This window comes from Passer domesticus, chromosome 7, assembly GCF_036417665.1.
Source record: "Passer domesticus isolate bPasDom1 chromosome 7, bPasDom1.hap1, whole genome shotgun sequence".
NCBI lineage: Eukaryota > Metazoa > Chordata > Aves > Passeriformes > Passeridae > Passer > Passer domesticus.
The window spans coordinates 51008103-51032693 of NC_087480.1; the positions used below are offsets into that span (position 1 = coordinate 51008103).

The 24591-nt window shown below is 39.6% G+C and overlaps 1 protein-coding gene across 1 annotated transcript in view; it reads right to left on the minus strand.

Annotated features, from left to right (window-relative positions):
* Window positions 1-1084: 1084 nt before the first annotated feature.
* AK5 (adenylate kinase 5) overlaps window positions 1085-24591 on the minus strand; it is an 82921-nt gene continuing 59414 nt past the window's right edge. The window contains exons 10-14 of the mRNA XM_064428580.1: window positions 23565-23609; window positions 15395-15558; window positions 14267-14383; window positions 10292-10453; window positions 1085-2470 (exon numbers count right to left, since the gene is read on the minus strand). Of these exons, the coding sequence (XP_064284650.1) occupies window positions 2363-2470; window positions 10292-10453; window positions 14267-14383; window positions 15395-15558; window positions 23565-23609 (596 nt within the window). The 3' untranslated portion in view covers window positions 1085-2362. The remainder of the gene's footprint in view (window positions 2471-10291; window positions 10454-14266; window positions 14384-15394; window positions 15559-23564; window positions 23610-24591) is intronic.

Here is a 24591-nt window from a genome sequence, read left to right on the forward strand (position 1 = left end):
GAGAGGCTTTCTAAGACCATAAAAATATGCTTTCCACATCATCCATGGTCTTTATAGGAAACTAGAGTTGGTGAAGGTGTATTATCAGGAAGAGGATCTGTGGTAACATTCATTTTCTGTTTATATCCTGAAAAAATAATGGGAATAAAGTAAGAAAAGTAAATTAGAGAAAATAGTCATCAGTTTAGGATAGCTTGGAAAGAACAAAAGATCCTTGGTAACCTTGGAACAAGGTTGGAAGCCAAAGGATAATTTCAAGTCTGAATCACTCAAGAGTGTCTTGGATAAGTCCTATTTTATTGAATATGTATAAATATTAATGTTTCCCTATGCATGCATATACAGCTATTGCTCCTGCATACATTATGAATGTATGCAAATAGGTATCTAATGCACATAACACCAAATCAAGCATGGGATGATTTTTTTTTGTTGTTTTTTTACAAAGAAAAGACAGAAGAAGCAGAAATAAAAATTAAACTGAAAGTGTATGGTAAATAATTTTTGTAATTAGATTTTAAAAACCCCAACAAAATAGCAGCTGTATGTTGCCTTTGTTCCCATCCTGCACAAGTGTGAGACTCCACACTTTATAACTTTTTCTGTAATTAAATATCACAGAAAATACTCTAGAAAACCTACCCAGATGAATTTGCAACTTTGTGGTAACTGCAGAGTGTTCTATTGTAAAAAGAAGCAGCAGCAGCTGCTGGTGTGTCAGGGCCAGAGCTGCCCTGGGAGCTGCTGTGGTACTGCAGGCGCTGCTGCTGCTGCTCAATGGCGTGGCTGGAGCTGGAGAAGCACTTCCAGAGCACCAGAGGTAAAATGTAGGCTATAGAAGGACCCAGGGAAGATGGAACATCCATGATGTGAAGGATAAGAACATACGTAAAACACCCTAAAAGATAATTGAATTAGCATCTACAGGGCAAATGCTAAGGAAGAAAAGGAAACAGAAGAATCTGCCCTGATTGGAAAAAGGACATACTCTGTAAGCATGCTGATTTGAGCTATATTTTCAAGTCATGTACTGTGCTTTGAAAAGGATTAAACCCACATATACTGTAACAGAAATCATTACTCCTCATTTTTGTACATGTTTTATTTGTATTATGTCTTCATTACAAGAAAGGTAACTTTAAAAATGCAAATCTGCTGCATAAAGTACACCTTTGACAGTACAAGCAATCATGCAACCCACTTTCACTGTAAATTCATCCAGTAGTCCCAGTAAGAGGATGCAGTTACTTTACAGCAATGTCAAACAAGCTTTTATTTAGCTGTCAGTATTACCAAAGAAACTCCACAATATTTTAGTTAACCTAATGGAGATACAACAGCACTTTTACAGACTTTTTTGCAGATTACAGATAAATGGCTTACTAGAGGTGCAAGCAATACGAATCAAATAATCCCTGACATTTTCCTGGTTTTTTTTGGTTTCCCACCCCACCACACCTTCCCAAGTTTTGGCAATGCCAGTACAAGACAACAGATGATGATCTGAATTTTGCATTTGAAATACTTCCAAAGTGAAATTCAAAGATGACATGAGATGTTCTGGCTCATAACCAACTTTACATATGGACTTTAATAGCTATAGCACAAGTGCTGTTAATATGGATCATTACTGGATTGCACATTTAACTATACAATAATCATTCTCAGCTCACAAAACTGGGAAGTCAGTTGTAAAATCATAACATTCCCAGCAGAAGACAAGACTGTCTCAAAAATGGTGTCTGCTTCCCAATAAGGGGTTGACAGACTTCCACAACATTCAGCTGTATCTTCAATGAGTTTTTCTCCTTGCAACAGTGTTCTGGGGACGTGTGAAAAGGTTATTTTAACTTGCAATTTGACTTAATTCTAGCTCTCTTAGAGCTGCATGTTACAGAGGACAGGTTTCAGGCACTAAAGCCCAAGAACAAGCTAAGTGACACCACAAAAATTAATACTGTTAATAAAAAGAAAATAGTGGGAAACTTGTATGCAATAACCCTAATGTCAGTCTGCTGGACAGCGACTGGGGTGGGTGGAGAGCTCCCTGCTGGCCAGGCACTGCCCTGTTTCCCATGGAATGTGTGTGACCATGAAATACAAAACCAGAGCTGCTGCTCACCTTCCTGCTTTTAGCCCATGAAGGGCAAACACCCAAGAAAACAAAATGTTACAGTTCCCAGAGTGGGGTTAGCATACAGACCACTTTCTGTTGAGTGTACTTGCAGAACTAAGATTTCATCTAGAGTAATGCCACGTGCACACATTCCAGGTACCTCTCAAGGGAGCAGCTCTGCTTTGACCAGCAAATCATGGCTGTGGGGTGCATGTGGGCAAGGCTGTGTACACACCTCACACACCATTACTGCATTTCTGGTGAAAACAATGCTGCCTCTTCCTTTTTCAGAAAAGAGTCAATTGTCTTGCAGATTTCCAGGAAAACATCCTCCTGTGTTCCTTCTGCATCAACCTGTGAAGCACAAAAAAAACCAGTTTTCATTAAGTTACAAAGATTTATCTCAGAATCTAAACACTGCAACAAAAAACTGGTCTAATATAAAAGTGAAGTTGTTCTGCTTCATGGTAGAAGCATTCTAATGTAGAGGAACAGCTTAATAAACCAGATTATTCATTTTGTTTCCACAGATTTCTGTAAGAGGGTTCTGCAGGCTGGATTGTCTGTATCAAAGTACAGCAGTCAAGTGAGGGAGCTTTAAGTACTCATGTTTTAAGGTAAAGTTACTCCTTTGATGCAGAGCAGTTGCCAAGGACTCTGTCCATCACTCCAACCAGGTGAGGTCCTTCTGAAGCACTCTGGGTTTTGGACCACTCCACAGTAACTTAGCAAATCAGTGTATTCAAGTGCATTTGGATTTGGAAACTTGGTGAATTGGTTCTGGTTTTATGACATCCTTGTCCCTATCTTTTAGAAGGGCACTGCTTTTGTGGTATGAAAACTTAACTTTCATTGAAGCAATTTTGTTCTTGAACACCCCAAAGATTCAGTTTTCTGACCAAGCTATTTTTCATTTCACTGTACTTCACAAAAACAAGATGAATTTACTTTCCTGTGCTGAAGATGAGAGCTGCATTTCAGCACAGAGGAATGACACTTGCAGCAGTAATATTTGTCTGTGTTCCCTGGAAAACATGAGGCAGAGCTGAGCTGTTCTGAGCAGTTTCATGACCATCCCAAGCTGAGGAAGGAGAGCTGTCTTCAGCCCTCACAGCAGTGACAGAAGCAGCTTTCACAATGGCTGTGTACTCCATGCAGATGCTTCTGCTGATTATTCCTTTCCTCAAATGCCTGCTGAGATATTTGGTCTTTAAAAGCATGATTCTTCTCTGCTTCTCCATGCTTAGTCTTTCATGCTTGCACAAGATTAAACGGACCCATGACAACTTTGTGAAGGGATCTTTTTCTGAACTGCTGCATTTTCATCTCCAAGCTGCTGACAAGAAAGCCAGGCAATTGTAGTGTTTGAAGGGGATGTTGATGCCTATAATACTTTCTGCCATCTCTGGTCTGCAGGAGAATTAAAGGAGTTTCATGTTCAAATAAATGTATTTTTAAATAGGCCAAGAAATTCTGCTCAGAGATGATGTTGTCTTGCAGCCAGCTCCTGTACAGCTGACTGCAGTCCATGTACATCTAAGTCCCTTGGTGCTGAGTTGTGTGGGAGTCAGCAGCTGCTCCTTGCAGAGCTCCAGCAGGGACTGCAGGCTCTCTCCAGAGCCTGGGTTTCACTCTCGGTGGCACCCGCAGATGCTGCGAAGTTCGGTCCCCGTTGCATCCTGTGGGAAGTGCTGGCACATCTCACCAGCCTCTTCCTCAGCCAGAGCTCCAGCTCTGGGTACCCAGCCAGGCCAGCCTTCAGGAGCTGTGCCTGCCTGGGCCCTGTCCCCACTGCAAGCGTGTGTGACAGTGGGAGCTGAGCTGCCCTCGGCGCCCTGGCCACCCCCCAGGCCCCCTCACTGCCCCTCATGCTGCTGCTGCTGCTTTTTGTAGAGCTGAGGCAGAGGCAGGCACATACTGATGCCTTAGAAAGGGCAGTTCTCCCACAAGGGCTGCACCTCTTTCAGAAGTGTTTAGAAGTGGGGGGTACTTACAAAGAGAAAAAGAAAATGGGAGTGATGAACCATTCTGAACCAAATGTCTGTCTTCTCCAGCTAAAACAAGACCAGTAGCTGCCATCTCACCTGCTATAAAACACCTGGTTTGGCCTGCCTCAACTGCCAAGACAACTATTTTCATATGGCTATCCCACAGGAAATATACTGCATGCAGGGTGAAGGCCACAGCCATTTCAAAACTCTCATCTTACTATGTATTATTATCTTTTTACTTCATAAATACTTCCGCACTGTGTAACTGACCTAAACTAATCAGCACAGCTGATTGCCACTGGCTTTTTGGTGACCTCTTCAGAACAGGAGCTGCTACTCAGGTCTAGATCTAGGGAGCTGTGATGAAGAATTAGTTCTGTAAGCATGGAAACCGCCACCCTTTATGATGGGCTGGAATGCTGACTTCCTAACAGCAGCAATGAAATGGGGATGGGCCTGACTAATGACAGCCCCAGTGCTTCCCATGCTGGCCTCCTAAATAACAAAGGCCCAATTCATAAAACTAACTTAACATTGTGGCACAAAACTAACTTAATGTGCCAATAATTCACATCTAGTACTACAGTAATTCAACAACACTCAGCGGCTCCAGAGAAAAAACTGTGTACTTCTTTTCCTCAGATTCTAACAAATCTCATAAATTAGGCCTGTTTTCAAAGCTATTTAAGGCTGACTTCTCGTAAAACAAGATCCATATACAGTTTTCCACAGTTTTGAAATGCAGCTATGGCTTTTGGTAACTTCAAATACAGAGAAATTTAATGAGCTCATATGAAAAATTACTGGAGTAACCATCCCTATAGTACAATATTGCTCTTTTTGTCATTAAAATCAACCAATTAAGTTTTCTGTCAACAAATCTACCTTTGTTGTGGGTTTTGAAATTTAGAGCTCTAAACATATACTGCCACTGAGAAGAACCTGACTGTCTGTAGAGAGGATGGCTGAGGACAGACTCTGGAATGAATTCAGTAGGTAGAATTCAGTACTGAAGGTCAGGCAAGCTCAGCTGTGTTGTCACTAACATTTATGTCTTTGTCACTAGAGTGTGTTAGAAAATCTCTCTGAGACTGTGCAGCACCTGGCTCTCACAGCAATGGATCAAGCTGTGTAAATCCACTGAAACACACTGCCCCAAGACCTATTCACATTAGACATGCATTTTCTGCTGTGTTTTATCCATGATCCCCTGCTAAAGCTTCTGATGTATCTTTTTAGATCAGTTTCTCGTCTAATGGGCCACAAGGCACCGGGGGGGAATAGGGAATCACTTGTTCCTTTGTTCCCCACATCCTTATCTATCAGGGTTAATGGGCCTCTGAGAACCTTTCAAAAGATGGAAATAAACCACATAACTGCTCTCACTATTACCATTGATTACCCCTTCTGGAAAGGTCGCCCCTCCCCACACGCACTTAGAATGGCATCAGCAAGGGAAGGCTCACAAGTGGAAGGCTGGGAGAGGGTGGATGGTCACATGTTCTTTCATAATGGTTATGGAAAATGTACCTGCAAGTGATTTTAGAAAAAAATAGTAGAACACCACCGAGAAAAAAAATAATGAAAGGAAATAAGCACAGAAAAAACTAATTCTTGTTGGATTTTGTAGGCTAAGCTTTCATAGCACGTGATCTGAAAGAGTCAAAGTTTTTGGGAACCCTTAATCCTCTGCTCTGTCCTGCTTGGCTTATTTGTTATACCCATGCCCTTTTCCTCAGACTTTGAATAGGAAACCTGTATGTAAGACACCTACCAGGTGTCTTATGTTAGCTAGGTAGGATCGGGGCTGTCTTGCTCGACTACCAAGGCACTGCTCTTCTCTTTTACTTACTACCCTCCTACATACTGTCACTTCAAAAAAGCTTTAAAGGATGAGTCAGATATTAAAAACAATCTTTTTTCCCCCCTCCCTTTCTTCTTACTTGAGAGAGAGCCATATATTCAAAGGGATTTACATTTAACCATGTCAAAACACAAGTAGGTGTCTACTAAATTTTCAGATGCACTTTCCTGTCCAGCTGCCTTGGAACTCACTGAGAAATAGATTTAAAACCAACAGTATCTACCTGCTTACTATTACGATAATGAATTTAGTTTCATTTCATTTAATGTCATTTATCTGAAGCAGGCAGAACCAGGCAGCTTGCAGGCAGTGTTTTTGAGAACAGTGCTTTCAGCCCCTGCATTTCCAGTACAAGGTCTTTACTGAAAAGCAGCCACTTGCAACTCCTCAGGTGGGTATTCTGGAACTGACTACAAAAGAAATTATGGGATATTAAACTAAACATGAATTTATTAAAAAAATCTGAAAAATTTCTAACTTGTTAGTCACAACTTTACCTTCCAGAACACAATTTAGAAACTTAATGCCTCAGCAGAAAAGTAAGGAGACTGTTGTCTTTGCCCTTCATTCTTCAGTCAGTTCATCTTCCCTTGCAAATATGTACACAGTTCTTCATCTCAGCAGGGTGCTGGAAGGATTGCTGTTGTTTATTCCTGTCAGGTTCACAGGTGTTTCATCTGCACCCACAGCCTTCACCCTCAGTCCATGCATGCCTCAAGCCTCCACTGCTGAGCAGAAACACAAAGAGGGAATCTTGGCCAAAGGGAAACATCCAACATAGTCCTGATCTTTTGTTAGCTTCACGAGGTCACTGTTCTTGTTCAGAGGTCAGCAGAATGGAAAAATGTTCCAGTTCATATTAGTTAGTTATGAGTGCACATATGCACAATCACTCCAGGTTGGGGAAAGTTGTAAAATCCTCAAGAATTAAAGTGGGAATGCTGTTACAACCATATACCTTTTTCTCTCCTGTGCAAGTAAAGCAGGGAGAGAATTCCCAATGAGTGCAGAGCAAGCCAGGTCAGAGCTGAGTTTTTCTGTCTGCACTGTGTTTGTCAGACTCCATCCAACCATGCCTTAAAGCCTGTTCCAAAAGGAGTAAAGCATTTCTTATTCTGTGTTCCAGTGCACAGAGTAAGAAAGCTCTGACACTGTACTCTCACCACACCTTGATGTGGTGTGACAGATCAGTTCCTCCTCTGCTGACTGCACAGCCAACATCTAATTCCCACACCAGACCTTTTGCTGGCCTTCTGCCCAGGACTGAATTTTACATTTGCATATTTAATCAGCCTGTTTCAGGACTGAAAACCTTTGGAGTGGATAGGACAAGTTAAATACATCCCACTGTTGTCATGTGCTGTTCCCAGTCTGCGGGAAATTTTGTCCAGCCCTAAATTTAGATTTTAAACTGGAGAAATTAAATTACACCAGTATGCCAACACCATTTTCTTGTTACACAAGTCGATTTCTGATTTTCTTTTCTGTGGCCAGGTGGAGCTGGGTGCCACAGTCAAGCCCTATAAAACATGATCACTTACACAATTAATACCTAGAATTTAGTGGCCCTTAGCCACACGCTGCAGTAAGCTGGCAAGAAAAGATTAATGCAAAATCTTTGTGGAAGTTACTGGGATTTAGACTCTAATATTCCTCTAGAATCTCAACACCCACTCCTCTGCATGCTTAGGAAAGTGCATTGCTGCAATCCCAAGGGACATAAAGCTCACGTGGGCCTTTCACTGAAGAGCTGCTTCTGTTGAAAAACCAAACCTAGGCAGGAATCAAGGATTCTTTAACACTCTTCTTCTCTTCCCCTCTTAAACAGCTTCTCTTCAGATGCTTTGGCCACTGCTTACCCTGGGATCACAGACTGATCTGGGTCACCAAATAGCACCTTCAGGAAGGCGTTGCTTCCCTGAAGCTATTGAATCCCACCAGCTTTGCCTAAGGAAAAGAGTACACCAGCCTCTGATCTGCAGTTACAGGGAGGTCCATGGGTGATTTCAAATAAATCCATGAATACGGATGAGAATTTCTTTTAAGGGGTCTTCAAATCAACCCTGGTAAATTAACTTTGGTGGCTTTGTCTGAAATGTATAGGAAACACACCACAGTTCTTTCAGGAAACAGAGTTATAGAGGCATCAGCATCTCCATGGCAGCACATTTTCAGCCAGCTTTGGTCAGTGTTGGAGAGTGATAAACCCACTTTGGAATGAACAAATCCCCAGCACTGAAAATATGTGATGTTTTAATTAAAATGGGAAAGAAAAATATTAAACATGTTAGACTGCCTCTAGGTAAAGTCTCAGTCTTCTGTGTGCATGATATTACAAATAAAAAAAAAAAAACAAAAACAAAGACTATTTTAGCTTAGCCTGCAGAAAAAAAAAGCAATCAGAAGCTGTATTTTATATATTTGATCAGAAGTTATTATTGTCAGTTTTTCTGCTTTCCACCTGAATTTCCTTTCATCATTCAGAGAACACCCAGTGGCTGCTAATGTCAGTGCTTGGCTGCGTGTAAAATCTGTTGCTATAAATGAGAAACTAACCCCATGCCCTGGGAATTGCAAACTTCCCCTTGACTCTCTACTTTCTTCAATACATGTAGCTTAAACACATTCACCACTAAAATACTTTTAAAATACATTTTCCACAATAATGTTTATAAAGCTGATTTTACAGAGCTTTCATATTCAATGGTTCCACCTGGAAGATGGATCTATGGCAAACACCACATTCACCAGAAGCAAGTGCAGACAATGCACAGACACTGTAAGAAAAGTAGTGTAGACACTTCAAGCAAAGCACAGGTATTTTCTAACATGCAAACACACAATGTCAGCTTCCCCAAAACTAATGGTACAAGTGCAAATCACATACCCAGCTGTGACCCACAGATTTGGCAGGTTCCTTAAGCAGCTAATGAGCTACCAGCTTTCAAGAAAGGACTGCATGTTTTGCCATTACAAAGGGGACAGAGCAGGAACTTGCAGCAGAAGCATTAAGGAAGGGCAAAGAAAGTCCCTGTCAAGTGAAATGAGGCAGACCACGACTGCAAAATCTGTGTGAAAGTATTAAGTGCAGTTTCACTCTCTTTGGGGCTGTCACTTCCCTGATGCTTCAAAAAGGGAAACACTGTGGTAGGCTCAGCTCCCTGGAATAGGATATTGAGACAGAGAGTTCTGTTTTCCTTGGCATTGTGCTGTGTTGGTGTATTGTGTATTGTACTGAATTCTTAGTTAGGCACATCCTTGCAATTTTGGCAAGATAGCTTCTCAAAGAAAAAACAAATAAACCACATAATCCTTTGTAAGCCTAAGGATGAAAAGTAAGCAGGAACTTTTTTCTGCCACTTAGGCTTTGTCTTATGTGCATTTGTTTGGATTAGGAAAGGCCACAAATCAGAACTCTTTCTTTGAGTATCATTTTTCTCAGCATTGTGTCATTTACCCTGTCCTCAGGTCAGGATATTGGTGCATAAATTAGCTGCACATTTCTCTTCTGGGATCTTTGCAAAGGAGAAAATTTTGGGGCAGGTGATTTTCATGTTTGCTACAGCCTCTAGAAAAAATAGATCCCATAATATTTTCAGAAACTATTATTGGATTCTTTCTCTTTTAGGACAAGACAGAGCAGTAGGACTAGATCTTTCTGTAACTGAAATAAGGGACAGTTTGCCATGACAGAGCAGAGAAACAAAGGAAAAAACTCCCCAAATCCGACGTAAATGAGTCTACAGATGTGCCAGCTAAGTGCACTTTTTCTTGCTTCTCTTGAAGTATTGATTATAGAATAAAAAGAATGCTTAAAATATAACATCCTGAGCAGGTGTAAACTGAGGCAATTCACTGAAATTAGTATAACCATGTTGTTTATTCCAGCAAAAGATCTCTCTTGGATGAAGGCCTGTTTTATTTCAGGATATACACTGTCAGTTTTGAAAATTTTACTAAAGGGCTTTGGATTAACATAATCTTTCATCCTTATTCTGAAAGCCCTTATTTAGTAATAAATCCTAATACTTAAAGAAAAGTGTTCTAGAATTTATTTTAAATAAGAGATTCTATACAGATGAGTTATTGATTCAGGATATGTTCTCTGACTAAGGATAAATCTGTGATTTTATTCTTTCAAACTGTACTGTGGAACTCAGAAGTTTGCAGAAGTTGCAAACAAACCAGGGAATTGTAAAATGAGAACAACTGGAAAATGTGGGAACAGGACAGAAATGGTGCCATGTCGGTGTTTTCTAAATACTGCTCATATAGTTAAAGTAAAAAGCAATAATTTAATTTAAAAGGTCAAGTATTTACCTTGCATAACTGTGTCTTGCTTTCATAGTATGCAATCAGAGGGTTTGATGCTTGGTAGTAGCTTTCAGTCCTGTCCTCAGTGGTTTCAGTGTTCTCAGAGTTCTGACTGCTCCTGGTTTCTGCAGAGCAGTCCAGGCAGAGCACGAGCTTTGGTTCCCCAATCTACAGACAAAGGAAAACAACAAACATTCAAAGCACTGGCCCAGCAAAACAGATTTTGTTTGGATAACACCAAAACAGTCACCAAGGAATTTGTTAGCAAATAGTATTTGTCCGTGGAGACGCTAATTAACAACCACCCCTCACTGTAGCAGCACTAAGGGATGCCAGCACTGAGGAGCAAGGCAGGGCTTGCCTGGGCTCTACACAGAGAGATAACGAGACAGGATCTGACAAACTCTGGCTACTTGCACTGAAGAGTGTCAGTTCATTATTTGCTAGATGTAAACAGTACAGGACTTATGCAATACTTGACTCAGTTATATTTGTAGCCTTTTCTTTGTTCAATGTGTGAAAAGGGAGTGGTAAACTTAGCTTAGTATTTCAAGATGCAGTAGCAGGAAATGTTCACATAAAAGTGTACCCACTTGAGATGGAAATGAGTAACAACAAGCTCAGGGACACCATCAAATATTCACAGGAATACATCCTGTGAATTACTTTATGTCACACAGTATTTTATATCCCTGTTTGCAGTGTACCCACACCATTCCTCCCCATGCTGCAACAGAAGGATGTGATACATTTCTCCGCATTTTGAAATTGGCAAGTAATTTCCAAATTCTATGGGAAGCTGGTCATTTAATGTTGTTTGGCTAGTGCCAAACTAGTCATGAGGGAGAGTCTGTCCTTTTCTCTAATAAAAATAAATACAGATTTATTTATTTTTATTCTTAGGCCTGGAAAAGATCATAAATAATCATCTCTTTCTACATTTGATCATAGATATTGCTGTATTTTATGGGAAGAAAAGAAATGGCAAGAAAGTGCAAAATGTTCTTTATGGTATTTCAGGAGAGAGCCAAAAGTTCTAAACACAATTCATCATAATTCTTTCCCTGAAACACTGAAAAATATGTATGTCATTTAGCATAAATCTTGGCATGCACTGTCATGCACCCTGCTCAGGCACAGTGCTCTCTGACACAGGATCTTGTATGAGCAAAACCTGCTGGGCTGAATCCAAAGCCATAAATTCCACTGTCTCAAGCAAAATAAAGATGTTAAAGGATCAGTAGGAAAAAAGTTAATTTTTCCATGCAGTTGTGTATTTAATCCTTCAATGCCATGCTCAGTCTTTTCATCATTCCTTCCCTTTCCAGCAGGGATCCGGAAAACACTTTTTAGGAAAAAGTGAGAAGTCTTGGAAAAAGATGACTGCTCTTCACACTAGTGACAATTACAAAATCACATTTTTACCATGGCTACGGTAAAGAAAGTCTAAATGATCGATATATGGAAATTGTTATTGTTATCTTTGTTGACATCCCTCAAAGGAAGAAATACTCAAAAGGTAAATATTTCATTTCAGGCCTTCTGCCTTTGACTGAGGATGTCTGGATTGTGTTGACCTTTCTACTACCCTTAATGACTTTCTAAGAGAAGCTGAAGCCAAGAGATTATGTCAGACAGTTCAATGACAGGCTTTTATCTACCCATTTTTTCCACACAGAAAACATTAATGCTATTAGCTGTAGCAGCACTGGGTTTGGGGATTAAAAAAGCCAACAAGGCAGTTTTAATAGTGCAAGAGACATAGAGAATGAAAAAAAAAAAGATGTGGGCTTAATCAATGGCTTAAACAAATGCCCTTTTTGTATAACTGGATTAGGATAGTGAGAAGTTATTTCCTCCCAGTTTTACATGAGAAATTCCATGGTTTGTTCTAAATTATAATAGAACAAATGGGAAATAATTACTTCTATCAGTTATACTCATATCATTACCTTACAATGAGGATATGAAGGAGTCTACTGACTGATAGGATCAGATAATAGCATCTTGCTTGATACACTCAGTCTGATTTGCTTTTGAAAAATGTACATGGTTTTCTTAGAAGTTTCAGTATTGCTATCTGTAATTCAAACCATTACAGAAATATCCTTCTTCCAAACTAAAATCCACAAAAAGTGAAACTAATGCCCTTATCAGGTATTACAACAATTCTTGCTACTTTTTTTAAAATTATGATTTTCCTGACACAATTCAGCTTAAATAATACATACCAAAAAAGTCTAATGTTTTTGGTCTTTACTCTGTCTCACTGGGTACTTCCTGCCTGGTGCTGTGGAATATATAATTTTAAAATGTTTTTTCACCTTGTAGAAAGACTGAGGAGGGAACAGAATTTTGTGCTTCTGTAGAATTATGGCTGGGTAAAAATACAATTGCATCACAGAAGGGAATTGGATAAAACTGGCTGGAGAATCAGCTGTTTCTACATAGCTCATTCTGTTTATGAATCAAGCTCTGAAGCATAAGCATTATTCTTGATGTCTTCTAAATAGACAGGTCTTTGTTAACAATTATAAAGCTTTTCACATATCATGTAGATATGTAGCATTATTCATCTGTACTTTGCTGCCATTAATTAGTAAGGCCTGATGTGCACCTCTTTTCATTCAGTCATAATTTAAGAACTTCTCATCACCCTTTGGAAAGAACTGCAAAGCATTCTCTCAAAAACAACTCATTATAAAAAACTGCACAGTTTTACTGAGTGGCTCACAGCCAGCCTATGGAAAGTGGATACAAGACACAACAGGGGGGACTTAGCAGGTTCAAAACAGTCACTTAAAGTCCTTGTCTTTACTCCAAATGCCAAACGCAGTCCAGGACTACGGGACCTTTTGCTGCTTTCAGGGAACTTAAGGAGCTCTGCTTCATCATGGGATGCATTAGGATTTATTTGCCTGCCTCAGTGCAGGACACTCCAATCTCTAAATCCCACTTCATAATATAGAGGAGTGTCCACAGGACACCAACATGTATGCCTGCCAGAGAAACAGCACTGCTAAAATAGTTCCTCCTTAGACACAAAATGAGAGACATCTCCAGAATCTTTTAAATAATCTACAGCATTTTATTAAAGGGACTAATAAGTAAACATTTCTGTGAATGACTTCTATGGCAAATCCCATTGCTGATTATTTTGTTTGGCTTTTGCTGCCTAAATCTTGCTAGGTGTTTATGGTAACCAACTAAATAAATAAAGCAGCTAAAGGCTCAGCGAGAAAACAGGGGATACAATAAAGTTTTATTACCTTATAAACTTGTTTAGGACATTTTTGGAGTGTATGATGTAGCATATACTGACTATCAACCCTAATTCACCACTTCTTTTCTCCCAAACCCTGGCAGATTCACTGACAGGCTCAGACAGAGTATTTCCTGCAGACTGAGAAATGCACGGCTGAGGCTTCTCACGAGGTCTCAGCACATACTGAGGAAATTGAGAGCTCTCGGAACTGCCACGCAGGCACTTGCAGAACGCTCTTTTTATGGCTGTGCCACCTGTTACTCACCACAAAAATTAAATCTGTCTTTGGCTGTTTCAAGTGGCAGCAAGCTTGAGCAGAGCTGGCTTACTGGTAATAAATATTAACTGTGAAGATACATACTTTTATGATCCTGCATCAGATAGTGCTTGATCACATTTTCACGAGAAGTACAGCACTATCCACTAGAACAAGGAAACTGGTTCTGAAATTATGGTTTTCCCCTAAATGTGAATTGTTTCTGGTTTACATTAAATTCAGATAAAATCAGCCTCTACTTCTCCTTGTGTTCTAGATTCTTTGTAGGTAAGGGCAACAGCTATTTGCTATGCTGATGGGGTGCTAAAATTTCAGTGATCATCAGCACAGCTCTGCTGGATTGGCTTTTCACATGTTCCTGCTGCAATCAGCTGAAGAGAGGGACCGAAGCAGCACCAGAATTACAGGAGTTACAACAGCATTACAGTTGTATGGTCACCTTGCTCTCAAACTCTTCTGCATCTTTCAGCTCTTGGGGATACCCATCGATCAGAAATCCTTTTGTGTCCCCTAGCTTGGAAACCATGGCTTCCTTCAGTAGCTCCAGAACAATACCCTGTACAGGAAAGAGAGGGAATTAGTTGGTGAATTAATAAGAAAGACTGATACCTTTGTTTGTTGCACTGACTTTAGTCCTACACCCTTGAAAATGGTCCTGTTTGGCTCTAAGTGGGTCCTGTGAATGCAGGTGTTTTTCTTGTCCCTCAGGTAGCAGGGCATCCTGCTTTTTATTCTCTCAGGACCAGCTATGCCACACAAATCTGATGCTGCAATCCACCCAAGATTTCCCAAAGTGCCCTCCAGATAGCTCAGAATGTTTCGTAGTTTCAGAATGAATGTTAATGCCTGTGAAACTCTAGAGTACTGCTGCAGCAATTTCAATCTGATTGCATTTTGCTATGTCACTGGTATAATGATATCACATGGGAAGTGACCCCATCTGACCAAACACACTGAAGAGAAAAGCAATCAAAATCAAGCCTAAGCACAGCTTTTAGTTTCCCCTGAGCAACATTTCCCAGTATCTTTCATTAACAAACACATGCTCTGACCTAGCTGCAGTTGCTGAAGACCCACCAAGAGTTGGGACTGCAGACCTGCCGTGTAAAAGTCAGGTCCAGCTGAGAACAACACCCTCTGCCTTCACAATCTCCATTAAGCTGCAGTCCAGCTACTCTGGGATGTCAGCCAGCTCTGCAGGGAACTGCTGCAGGTACTGTAATTTAAAATAGCTGCCAGGAGGACCAGCTCTGAATCTGAAATGTGACGCTATAAAAAGGACATAAAGTTTCTGTTTCCTGTACTTACACTTACATTTTGCAATGCATCTGTCTCACTATATTTCATTTCTGATTTATTGCCTGTGTGAAACATAAAGAAATACTGGCACTGAAAAGGGAAACAAGTGCCACAGATTTGGCAAAGAGGAAATGTCTCCCTGAGGTTACAGATTAATTTTACTGAAATGGGAACCATCAGCTCCAGTATCTATTTCCACTGTTTTAGACAATATACCTACCATTGCCTTTGTTCAACCATTAGAACCCCAAATAAAACCATCACTCACGCCAGGCACAGGTTCACCACATTCCACAATGTCTTTGATCAGTTTACTTCTCTCTGATAATGACAATAATTCATTTTGGAGAAGGTCACTAGTGGACAGGTGAGTAAATCCGTATTTCTTGGCTAACTGTTCACATTGGCTACCTTTGCCAGAACCAGGGCCACCTATGTGAGGGAAAAAATAACTAGAATTAGAAAAGAACAAAAATCTTCCAATTCTCAAACTGTACCCACCAAGAAAATGGGAGGAAATTGATGACACTGACTATTTTGCAATTCATTTTTTTTTTAGAGACACCATCTACAGTGGAACAAGTCATATACTTCTCTTCTGATACAACTACAGTGCTGACTCAAAAATGCATTGAAGTTGAAGGAGTCACAACAGTGTGAAATTCTCACAGAGGAAAACCTGTTCCTAAAACACCATTGGCATGTTAAGGAAAAACATGAAACAGCCTGTGGAAAAGGGTGTTTCACTCAGTACTCGTTCAGTTTGACAGCTGCAACAAATCGTAGCAACGTTCAGTGCACTGCTGTGAGGGGAACAACAACGAGCTCCCAGCCGCACCTGGCCCCGTCCTGCCCACGGAGCTGTGGGACAGAGCGCCAGCAGGGAAAGGGCATAACCAGGGAATGCTCCGGGTGTCCTCCTGGCAGGAATGGCTCCTCCAGCCTCCTGCTTCCTCTGGCCAGCGAGCAGCCTCCAGCTCAGAGCCCCAGAGCTCTGCCTGTGCCGCTCGGCAGGTGCGGGCGCTGCCTGGCCGGGCTCCTCCATGCAGGCGGCCGCTTCTCCTCCGCTCCAAGGCCGTGGCACGGAAAGCCATGGCATGAAGGCCTCTCTCTTCAGGCTCCTGCTGAGGCACTGCAGCCACCCCCGCCTGGCTGGAGAGAGGGACAGCCCACGGAACCTGCTGGAAGCCGCTTGCCAGGTGTCCCAGCGTGGCTGGCACAGCTGAGGCGAGGCCCTGAGGCGCCATGTTGGCGCCAGGGCATGGCGGGCGGGAAAAGCCAATTCCTGCTGTGAGCTTGTGGAGAAAACCTCACCGCGTGTAGCAGCAATTTTGCAGCCTCTGATGGATCTGTTCAGAAGATCTACTGCAGCAGGAGGTAATTACAGCCTTGGAGGGAGACAATGCTCAAACTCTTTTCAGTGGAGTTTTTTCAGCAGGTGACCTGTGTTATTTATCAGCTGCTGGGACTTGCAGGTAGGGCTACACAGCTCTGCTCCGTGCATTTAAGATGCTAGAAAATATGTGGCTTTCCTGTTTCCTTATCCTTCCACAAACAAATATAGGAATAACATGTTCACAATAGAGCAAATTTAGCACCGTCTCTTGCCTCACTTGAACTTTCTTCTAACTTTTGCTTTCAATGTAAGAAATAATTACTCCAAGCATATAATTTTCAGGCAAATTGCAGTACTGTAGCTGAGATTAAAATCGGGTTATAAAGGAGTAGCATCAAAGGAAGGGGTTTGTGTTCTGCGACGTGCAGTGCTTTACTTCAGCTTCACAAGGAGAATACCCAGCCTGTGGTGTGAGAGTCACACCTGTGCTACAATTTTTCCAGAACTATCTTTGTTGCAGGCTTATCTTCTGGCCAGTGTGGATTGCATGTTGTTTTCCTATTGCCATAATATGAAGAACATTATTGTTTTTTAAAAACACTAGCTGAAAGAAAGCAAGGAAAAAATAGGAGTGGCTATAAAGAAACTGATGCAACAAAATTACAGGCATATTACTAGTAATGAATCCCTTAAATATTAGAGTGGCAATTAATAGTATTTCTGGCCTGTTTTGGGCTTTTTTAGATCAATACGTTTGTTTACACATTTTATCCCCTGAATATGCTAACAGTGCAGTAATTTAATCCTATTTGGTGTATATATGCAGTATTAAAAAACCCCAGCTATAAAGATCATTGTGTTCTTTTTCTTATATAGCTGTTTCTCTTCTGAATGCAGAGCCCAAAGAGAAATTTCATAATTTCTCCTCATATACAAAATTAACTAGATCTCTTTTTAGAAATAACAATACAAGGATGTTTTCTGGTTTTTAGCAGGTAAATATTCAGGAAATTTGATATGTTTCTAATACCTTTGTGTAAAGAGAACACTGTCAGAGTGGCACAATATGCAGGGCATATACCATGAGTGTTCCTCCAAAACATTAATTAAAAAGACCATTTTTTAACAGAAGAGTTCAAACAAAGGAAAGATTAACATGCTGAGCTCTTTAAAGAGTAAAAAACATATTTGATTAAGTTATGTCCTAAAAATGGTAGTTTTTATGGCCACTGGTATTAATTTAGATTCATCTGATGAGTAGCAGAGCATCCCACTGCTTGACAAATGCATACAGCCCACTTTATCAAGTCTTGTGCTTTCTTATCCATGAATGAGACCACAGTTCTTGTTTGGCATGATCTGAGAAGAGACTGAATTCCCCAGGAAGTTCAGCATTGAGGGCTGAGCACAACTTGGCCTTTACACCAGTATTAATTTACGTATCTGAAATGAAAATATTACTTTGTCTCCCTCTGAAGTTCTTTAATGTGACTGCAATAGAGCTATTCAGGTGGGAAAAGATGTGAAAGTGCATTTTCTTACTAATTAGGTGTTGCCTTCTTGCTCAGATTGTACACTTAAAAGACTGCTACATAAGCAGCTTTAACAGCAAATTAATCCTGCAGCTATGAAGCTCACAATTAATTTGTAGTATTACCAAAAGTGTACCTGTTCTATTAGTGGATATTTTTCTTAAATCTGTTCATTTTTCTAAAGAAAGTTTATCTGGAATAACAGCTGCATATGAAACATGACAAAGGCTAGCAAAAAGATTTTTTCTGCTAAGAATTCACTGCAACTTGTTACACTGTCTTTCATATGGAAAATACTTGGGGCATTGAAAAAGGTAATCAAGTTTTCCCAATGGCTCAATTGTTAGTAAAAAAATATATCCCCACTCTTGTTGTGAAGGCGTAAGATTCTCTGTGAACACTGTTATTTTTTCTGTATGCTGTCATCTTGTGATCTGCCTACGTATACTTGGGGGGAAAAAAAGTGTAGGTTCCTGATAACTTGTTCAGATTAATCATGTTGTCTTCCAATTTCTATATATGACATGAAGAGAAAAAGCTAAAGCTTAGAAAACAGCCAGAGGAATTAGGAGTGTGATAAGGACAATATAGAATTACCAGCAGTTCTTCAATATTAGCATGCTTTTGTATTTTCCTTGTATTGCTCAGTGCAGTGGACCTTGCTTTAAAGCTCATTTGGTAACTTAATAAAAATTCGAAAATTGCAGGTAAAGAAATGAAGAACATTGTATTAATCAGTGAGGTTTTTCTTGGAAACAGAACTCTTTGAGTGTCCCTTTGTGCTTTTTGATACAAATGGTCAGCAAGATGTGGAACCAGAGTACTAGCACAGAAATTAAAAGCAGTTCTCTATATTGCTTTTCTGCAGACAAGGCCAGATTAAAAGGTCTGTGCAATCCCTTAGAGCAGTATTCCCTTCCATTATGTTGATTCATCAGCCTGTGAGAGGGGATCTTCTGGTAAATAACTTTCTGGCAGCACTGCTGACTTAGGTGGTTACTTTCCCCCATTTAATTATTGACTGCAGAAATGCTTCACAGAGAGTCCTTCAAGGAGAGAAAAAGAGTCTCAGTGAGTGTGGTAACAACCAGCTGCCCAAGGAGCACTTCTGGGTGGTCAGCTGCAGTCAGCCCTGGATCAAAGGTCTCAGCTCCCCTCCCTCCTGCCCCAACGTCCCCCAGAGTGGGAAGGCCGAGGAGCTTGGCCATGTGACTGAAATGTACAGCTCTGACCTAGAGCACAACGCCACCAGCAGATGAATTCATGGTGACAGAGGGAGCTGGGACTGCTGCTGCGAGTGAGCAGGGCCAGGAACAAGCAGCATGAGCAGTGCATGGACCAGCTTTGCTGCCAGAAATACTGGTAGAGCAAAAGTGTCATGCAGACAGACCTAGATGCCTCTATTTTAAATCTTACAAGTTTATCATATACCAAAATATCATGAGCATTTCTATAAAATGCCAGCAGTAGGATTTACAAGACAGTCCCACTATTTATTTTAAAATGTTTCAATTTCAAGACCTTGTTATCATAATGAGCATCATCCTTGTATCAGGGAGAAATGCCTGCAGGGGAAACCTAGCTGCACAAGGGAGCCTCAGAAGTCTGAATTGAAACCAAAATAACTCCAGTCAGCCTGTCCCTAAATTCAAGCAAAAATTTTAGATGACTTGATCAGTTTGGCAATTTTACCAATGCTACTTGGATTATACAGACAAGTAAAAATAAGCCTTAACTTCAGAATATGACATTTGAAGGCTTCTCAATAGCACCTCATCTGCTGTTCACCAATTATTTTAGTCTAAGTGAAACCATACAGTAATTGTATTATTATTTAGCAACAACAACAACAACAAAAGCCCTCAACACTTTCTTTGTATTTCTTTTTTTCTGAGAAATTATTTTCATTAGGAAACAATGCATTGTGCATCTTGGCAGAGTGATGCAATATCTTGGGACATCACTGAGTTTTCATTCTTCTTAAAGCAAATGTGAAGTTTATTTCACAGGAAGTCAAGGAAATCAGCCTTGCACAGCATCCACAGTTAGCTTGGACTGACTGGGGGTTTAATTATCAGTACTGCTCATTCTGTACTGTATGCTTTTCTGATTGCAGAAGGGCTCCAATACAGGTATTGCAGCATAATTTACATTGGAAGGGACCTCATCTGGTTAAACCTTATGCTCAAAGCAGGCCTAAATTCATGATAAATTGAATTAGGTTATGCCATTCAAGGTCTGACATACCTGGGACAAATAAAGAGTTTGAGTTTTGTGATATATTTACTCATTGAATTTTGGTGTGTGTGCAAGAAGCTCCTGTCTGCAGTTGATAATGTCTGTTTCTAGGTGTAAGTGGTGAGAATATCTTCAGTGTTAGCTAAAAAGCTGGTCTTTCCTACTTTGAGCTAAGCAATTACCAGCTTTGGATCATCAGCAAGAATATAACAAAGATTCTGTAGAGGAGAGTGGTTACATTAGCTAAGCTTTAAACACCTCATTTACAAGTCAGCAGGGAGTTTGTTTCTGATCCAAAGCACAGAAAGATTCCTGAAACCTCCGGTTTTACTTTCAGCCTCAACCGAAACCAAATGTTTTGAGAAGCTTCTGCAGAGGCCAGGGCGGGGTAATGCTCCCAGAAACTGTGTTTTGTATGACAGTTCTGTGGATGCAATATGGAATGTTGCAGTAGTTAACAATTAGAAGATCGTTCATCATTCATTGCGGTTAAAATTGATGACATAGGGTTTTTTTTTTTTTTTTTTTTTTTTTTTTTTTTTTTTTTGTTTAGGTGTTTTGTTTGTGCTTTTAATGACTGGCAATAATTACCTAAGTTTTGAATATTTGTTAGAGCATCACCCAATTTTATCTTTGTGCATCTTCATATTTTTTTCTCTTGAATTTTATTTACTGTCCAAATGTATCTTTGTTTTGCCTCTTTTATTATCCTGCTGTTATCTCCTATATTTTTTACTTGCTGGTACTCTTTCTCTGCTTTACAATATGGATAGAACATTGACATTGTTGCTTAATTAATCCAACCTGACTGTTATTCCAATTAATTCCTACATTAGCTCTAATGTAAACTTTTGCTAATTAGATTATTTCTGTTTCTTTCCCTTTTTGGAAAATTTTCAAGAGTAATTAGTGGGAGAGGGAACTGCCTGTTTCTTTCCCTTTTGTCATAAACAGTATCTCTGTTTGTCAGGTATGGCAGATGGTGCATTTATTTTGATTCGTTTGTAAACTTCTTCAAATGTACATCTTTAAAATTCTAGCTTTAAAACACCTTTATAAGCATCTTATTATTTCCTCATGGAAAATTATTTCCTCATATCCACCTATGTGTGGAATAAAGTCAAGTTTTTGCAGACAAATGAGCAACCATGGGGGTCTCATTTTGTTCAAAAACCCCCAACAAGCCTAAAAAAACCTCTCACTCCTCTCATAAAACTTTAAGAAACTTTTTCAGGGGTGCAAGGATGGGGGGTGGAGATGGAATTATTTTGGGAAAAAGTATAAATCATTCTAGATAATTTTTTGAAAATTATTCCATGTTTGGACTTAGTAAAACTTTTCACAATAACCTTTTTAACAAAGAAAACTGAGTTTTGATTAATGTACAATTTATCTCTGCTCCCAGAAAGTAATTACTAGAAAATCAGAGTGGGGAAAAACTAGGAAAGAGGTGTCATTTCAATTTTAATCTGCGAGATGGCTACTGGATGTCTTATAAAAAATTATAGATGAAAATTTAAAATCACTCCTTGTAAACTAAAAGGATTCCCAGAGGCGAATGAAGAAGATGCTTTGCCATGGACAATTTCAGAGGCAAATTCCTTGAGTGTGTTCTCTCTTTTTTTCTTAAAAATTTGTTTGTACAAACCCTTTTTTTTTTTTTCTATAAGATATGTGAGACAGAGAATTAAAAATTTTCACTGTAGAGACTAGCAGGAAGGTGTATTTCAGTAAGCATAGATTACAGTTTGCTTGAAGACTGAAAATTAGGTTTTATGCACCCCTCCCTTAAGAAAAGTCTCCAGTGAACTCTTCAGTATCCTCATTTTACTTTTTCAAACACATAAAAATTGAGTTGAAATAAATTGAGTCAACTTGTATTTGGCATAAGAGAGCATGAGATAAAATTGCAACATGAGAACACTCTTTTAATAGAATCTTTTAGGTTGCAAGGAACTTCTTGGAATCATTTAGTCAAACAACTGTTACGCCAGGATCAGCTACAGCAGGTTGATCTGAACTCTGTCAGGTTGGGGTTTGAATATCTCTGAGCTTGGAGACTTTACAGTCTCTGGGCAACTTGTTCCAGTGTTTGACTACCCTCATAGTAAAAAAGTGGGTTTTGTGTTCAGGTGAAATTGAATCCATTTTCTCTTGTCCTGTCGCTGGGCACAACTGAGAAGATTCCAGCTCCCCCATCTTCATTCCCTCCCATCAGGTAATTATTTATACTTAATGGCAAAATCCTCTGGAGCCTTCTCTTCTCCAGGCTGAATAGTCCGAGTTCTCTCAGCCTCTCCTCAAATCACAGATGCTCCTATTCATCAAACATCTTTGTGTTCCTGCACCACACTCACTCCAGTAAATCATATTCTTTCTTGTAGTGGGAGCCCAGACTGGACACAGTGCTCCAGATGCATCCATAGCAGTGCTGAACAGGGAGGAAGCATCATCTCCCTCAACCTGCAGGTATTGGAATGTTTTTTGATGCTTCTTGAGTTCTGAATGAAATTTCCATTCGCTTATTATTAATTTTGGAAGTTCTTTTTTGCTTTTCTTTTTCCCCAGGAAGAACAATGCACAAATTGATTTAGTTTTATGTAAAATCCCCCATGTTCTGGTATCTATCCTTAGGTCCTTGGAAATGTGTGTTCCTGCTCTGGATTGTAAAGCAGTTCTAAAAACTGCTCAATACAAAAGCAATTATTCTTTCCAAGTAATTAGTACCAAGCTTTAAGATCAATCTTCTGGTTATAATTTGTTTTAAAAGACTGCTCCAAGTTTATGCTAATTATATTACTCACGTTCATGTGATAAAGGGCATTAACGTGGTGCTTTTACTCTGTGGATTTCCAAAAGCAACATAAAGTAAACCCTGAACCTGCAGAGCTTCAGTGCTAAGGATCATGCCTGGTGAGCAGTCTGTTGGCTTTGAACACAATGCTGAACCCATGCAGAATGGAAACCTGTATTTAACAGAAGTTGCCTCACAAATAAAGAAGGGAAGAGACCACGTATATTTCAGCCAAATCTTAAACTTCTGAGTTACAATCCAATTTAGTAAAATTTTAATTAGTGCTGGTGAGGCAGCTTTGGTGTGGGAGGTCACACAACTCAACTGTAACTGCGAAAGAACTAAGGTTATTTTGAACATGTTCACAATCAAAGACATCTCATTAAATCCTAACTCTCTTTCAAAAGAATAAATCAACATTGTAGAATAAATATTCTCAGCCAATCTATTTTGCTAAATAAATAAATAAATCACGCAATCAAAGCTAAACAGCATGGGAATATTCAAATGTAGCAGTTAAATTAGGAATTCTACTTACCAAAAACAAAAATGATGTTTGATTTCCTTAGATCTTCTGAAAAATCTAAAATGAAAATAAAAATTCTTTAGTGGCAAGAGCTATTAATTTTAATGCCAGCTACTTACCACACCAAACTGTGTAACACTCCTGCAAGGGGATCTGATTTTACTAGATTTACTTTCTGCTATAAAAAATAGATCTACTTTCTCCATTCCAAAAGGAGCTATTATCCACAAGCCTATTAATCTCTCAAAGACATTTTGCCTGAAAATAGACCTTGCAATACATATCAGTTCTTTAAAAAAAGAAAGGAAAGAAGAGAGAAGCAGATTCATCTCGATGTTATATTGTGATGCAATGCCTCCTCAGCCACTGCAGTTTCTACTGACCATATTATTACATTATAATTGCTATAGAATTATGTCCACTCCCATTTATATTTTATACTCCCTGAAATGTAGTTCTGGATTCCTCTGAGCCTCAAATTCAGCCAAATAATAACCATCTTAGCTGAAATCCAGGCAATACACTCACCAAAACTATGGTATGTATTACAGCTTTGTCTTTAACTGAAAGTGTATCTTTTGAAAAAGCAATTCCTTCTGGTCTGAGTCCCAGCCATTGCACTGATTATACAGTGCAGAAGGTGATCTTGCACCATGTGAGTCTGCTGAAATTTTATTACGTCTTTGAGTTAATCACTTACAAGACATATGTGATTTTGTTAATCACATACAAGACGCCTCATGCAATTTTTGGGGTTTATTTTGTGGTGTGTAGATCTCTTATTACAAAATAATCATTAGCCAGGAAAAGTTTTGCTTCATCATTTCATTCCTCTTAGACTCTTAGAACCTTTCCAAGGAGACTTTCATAACTGCCAATTTCTGAAAACACCTATGAGATTTGATGCTGATTAACAGTAGTATTTTGTAATAATTTTGGATCCATTGGCCAAAAGAGTATAGAAACATTTTTTACAGACTTTAAATTTCATTCAAAATAATTCACATGATAAAAATCCCTTGAGGCATAAAGTTCACAA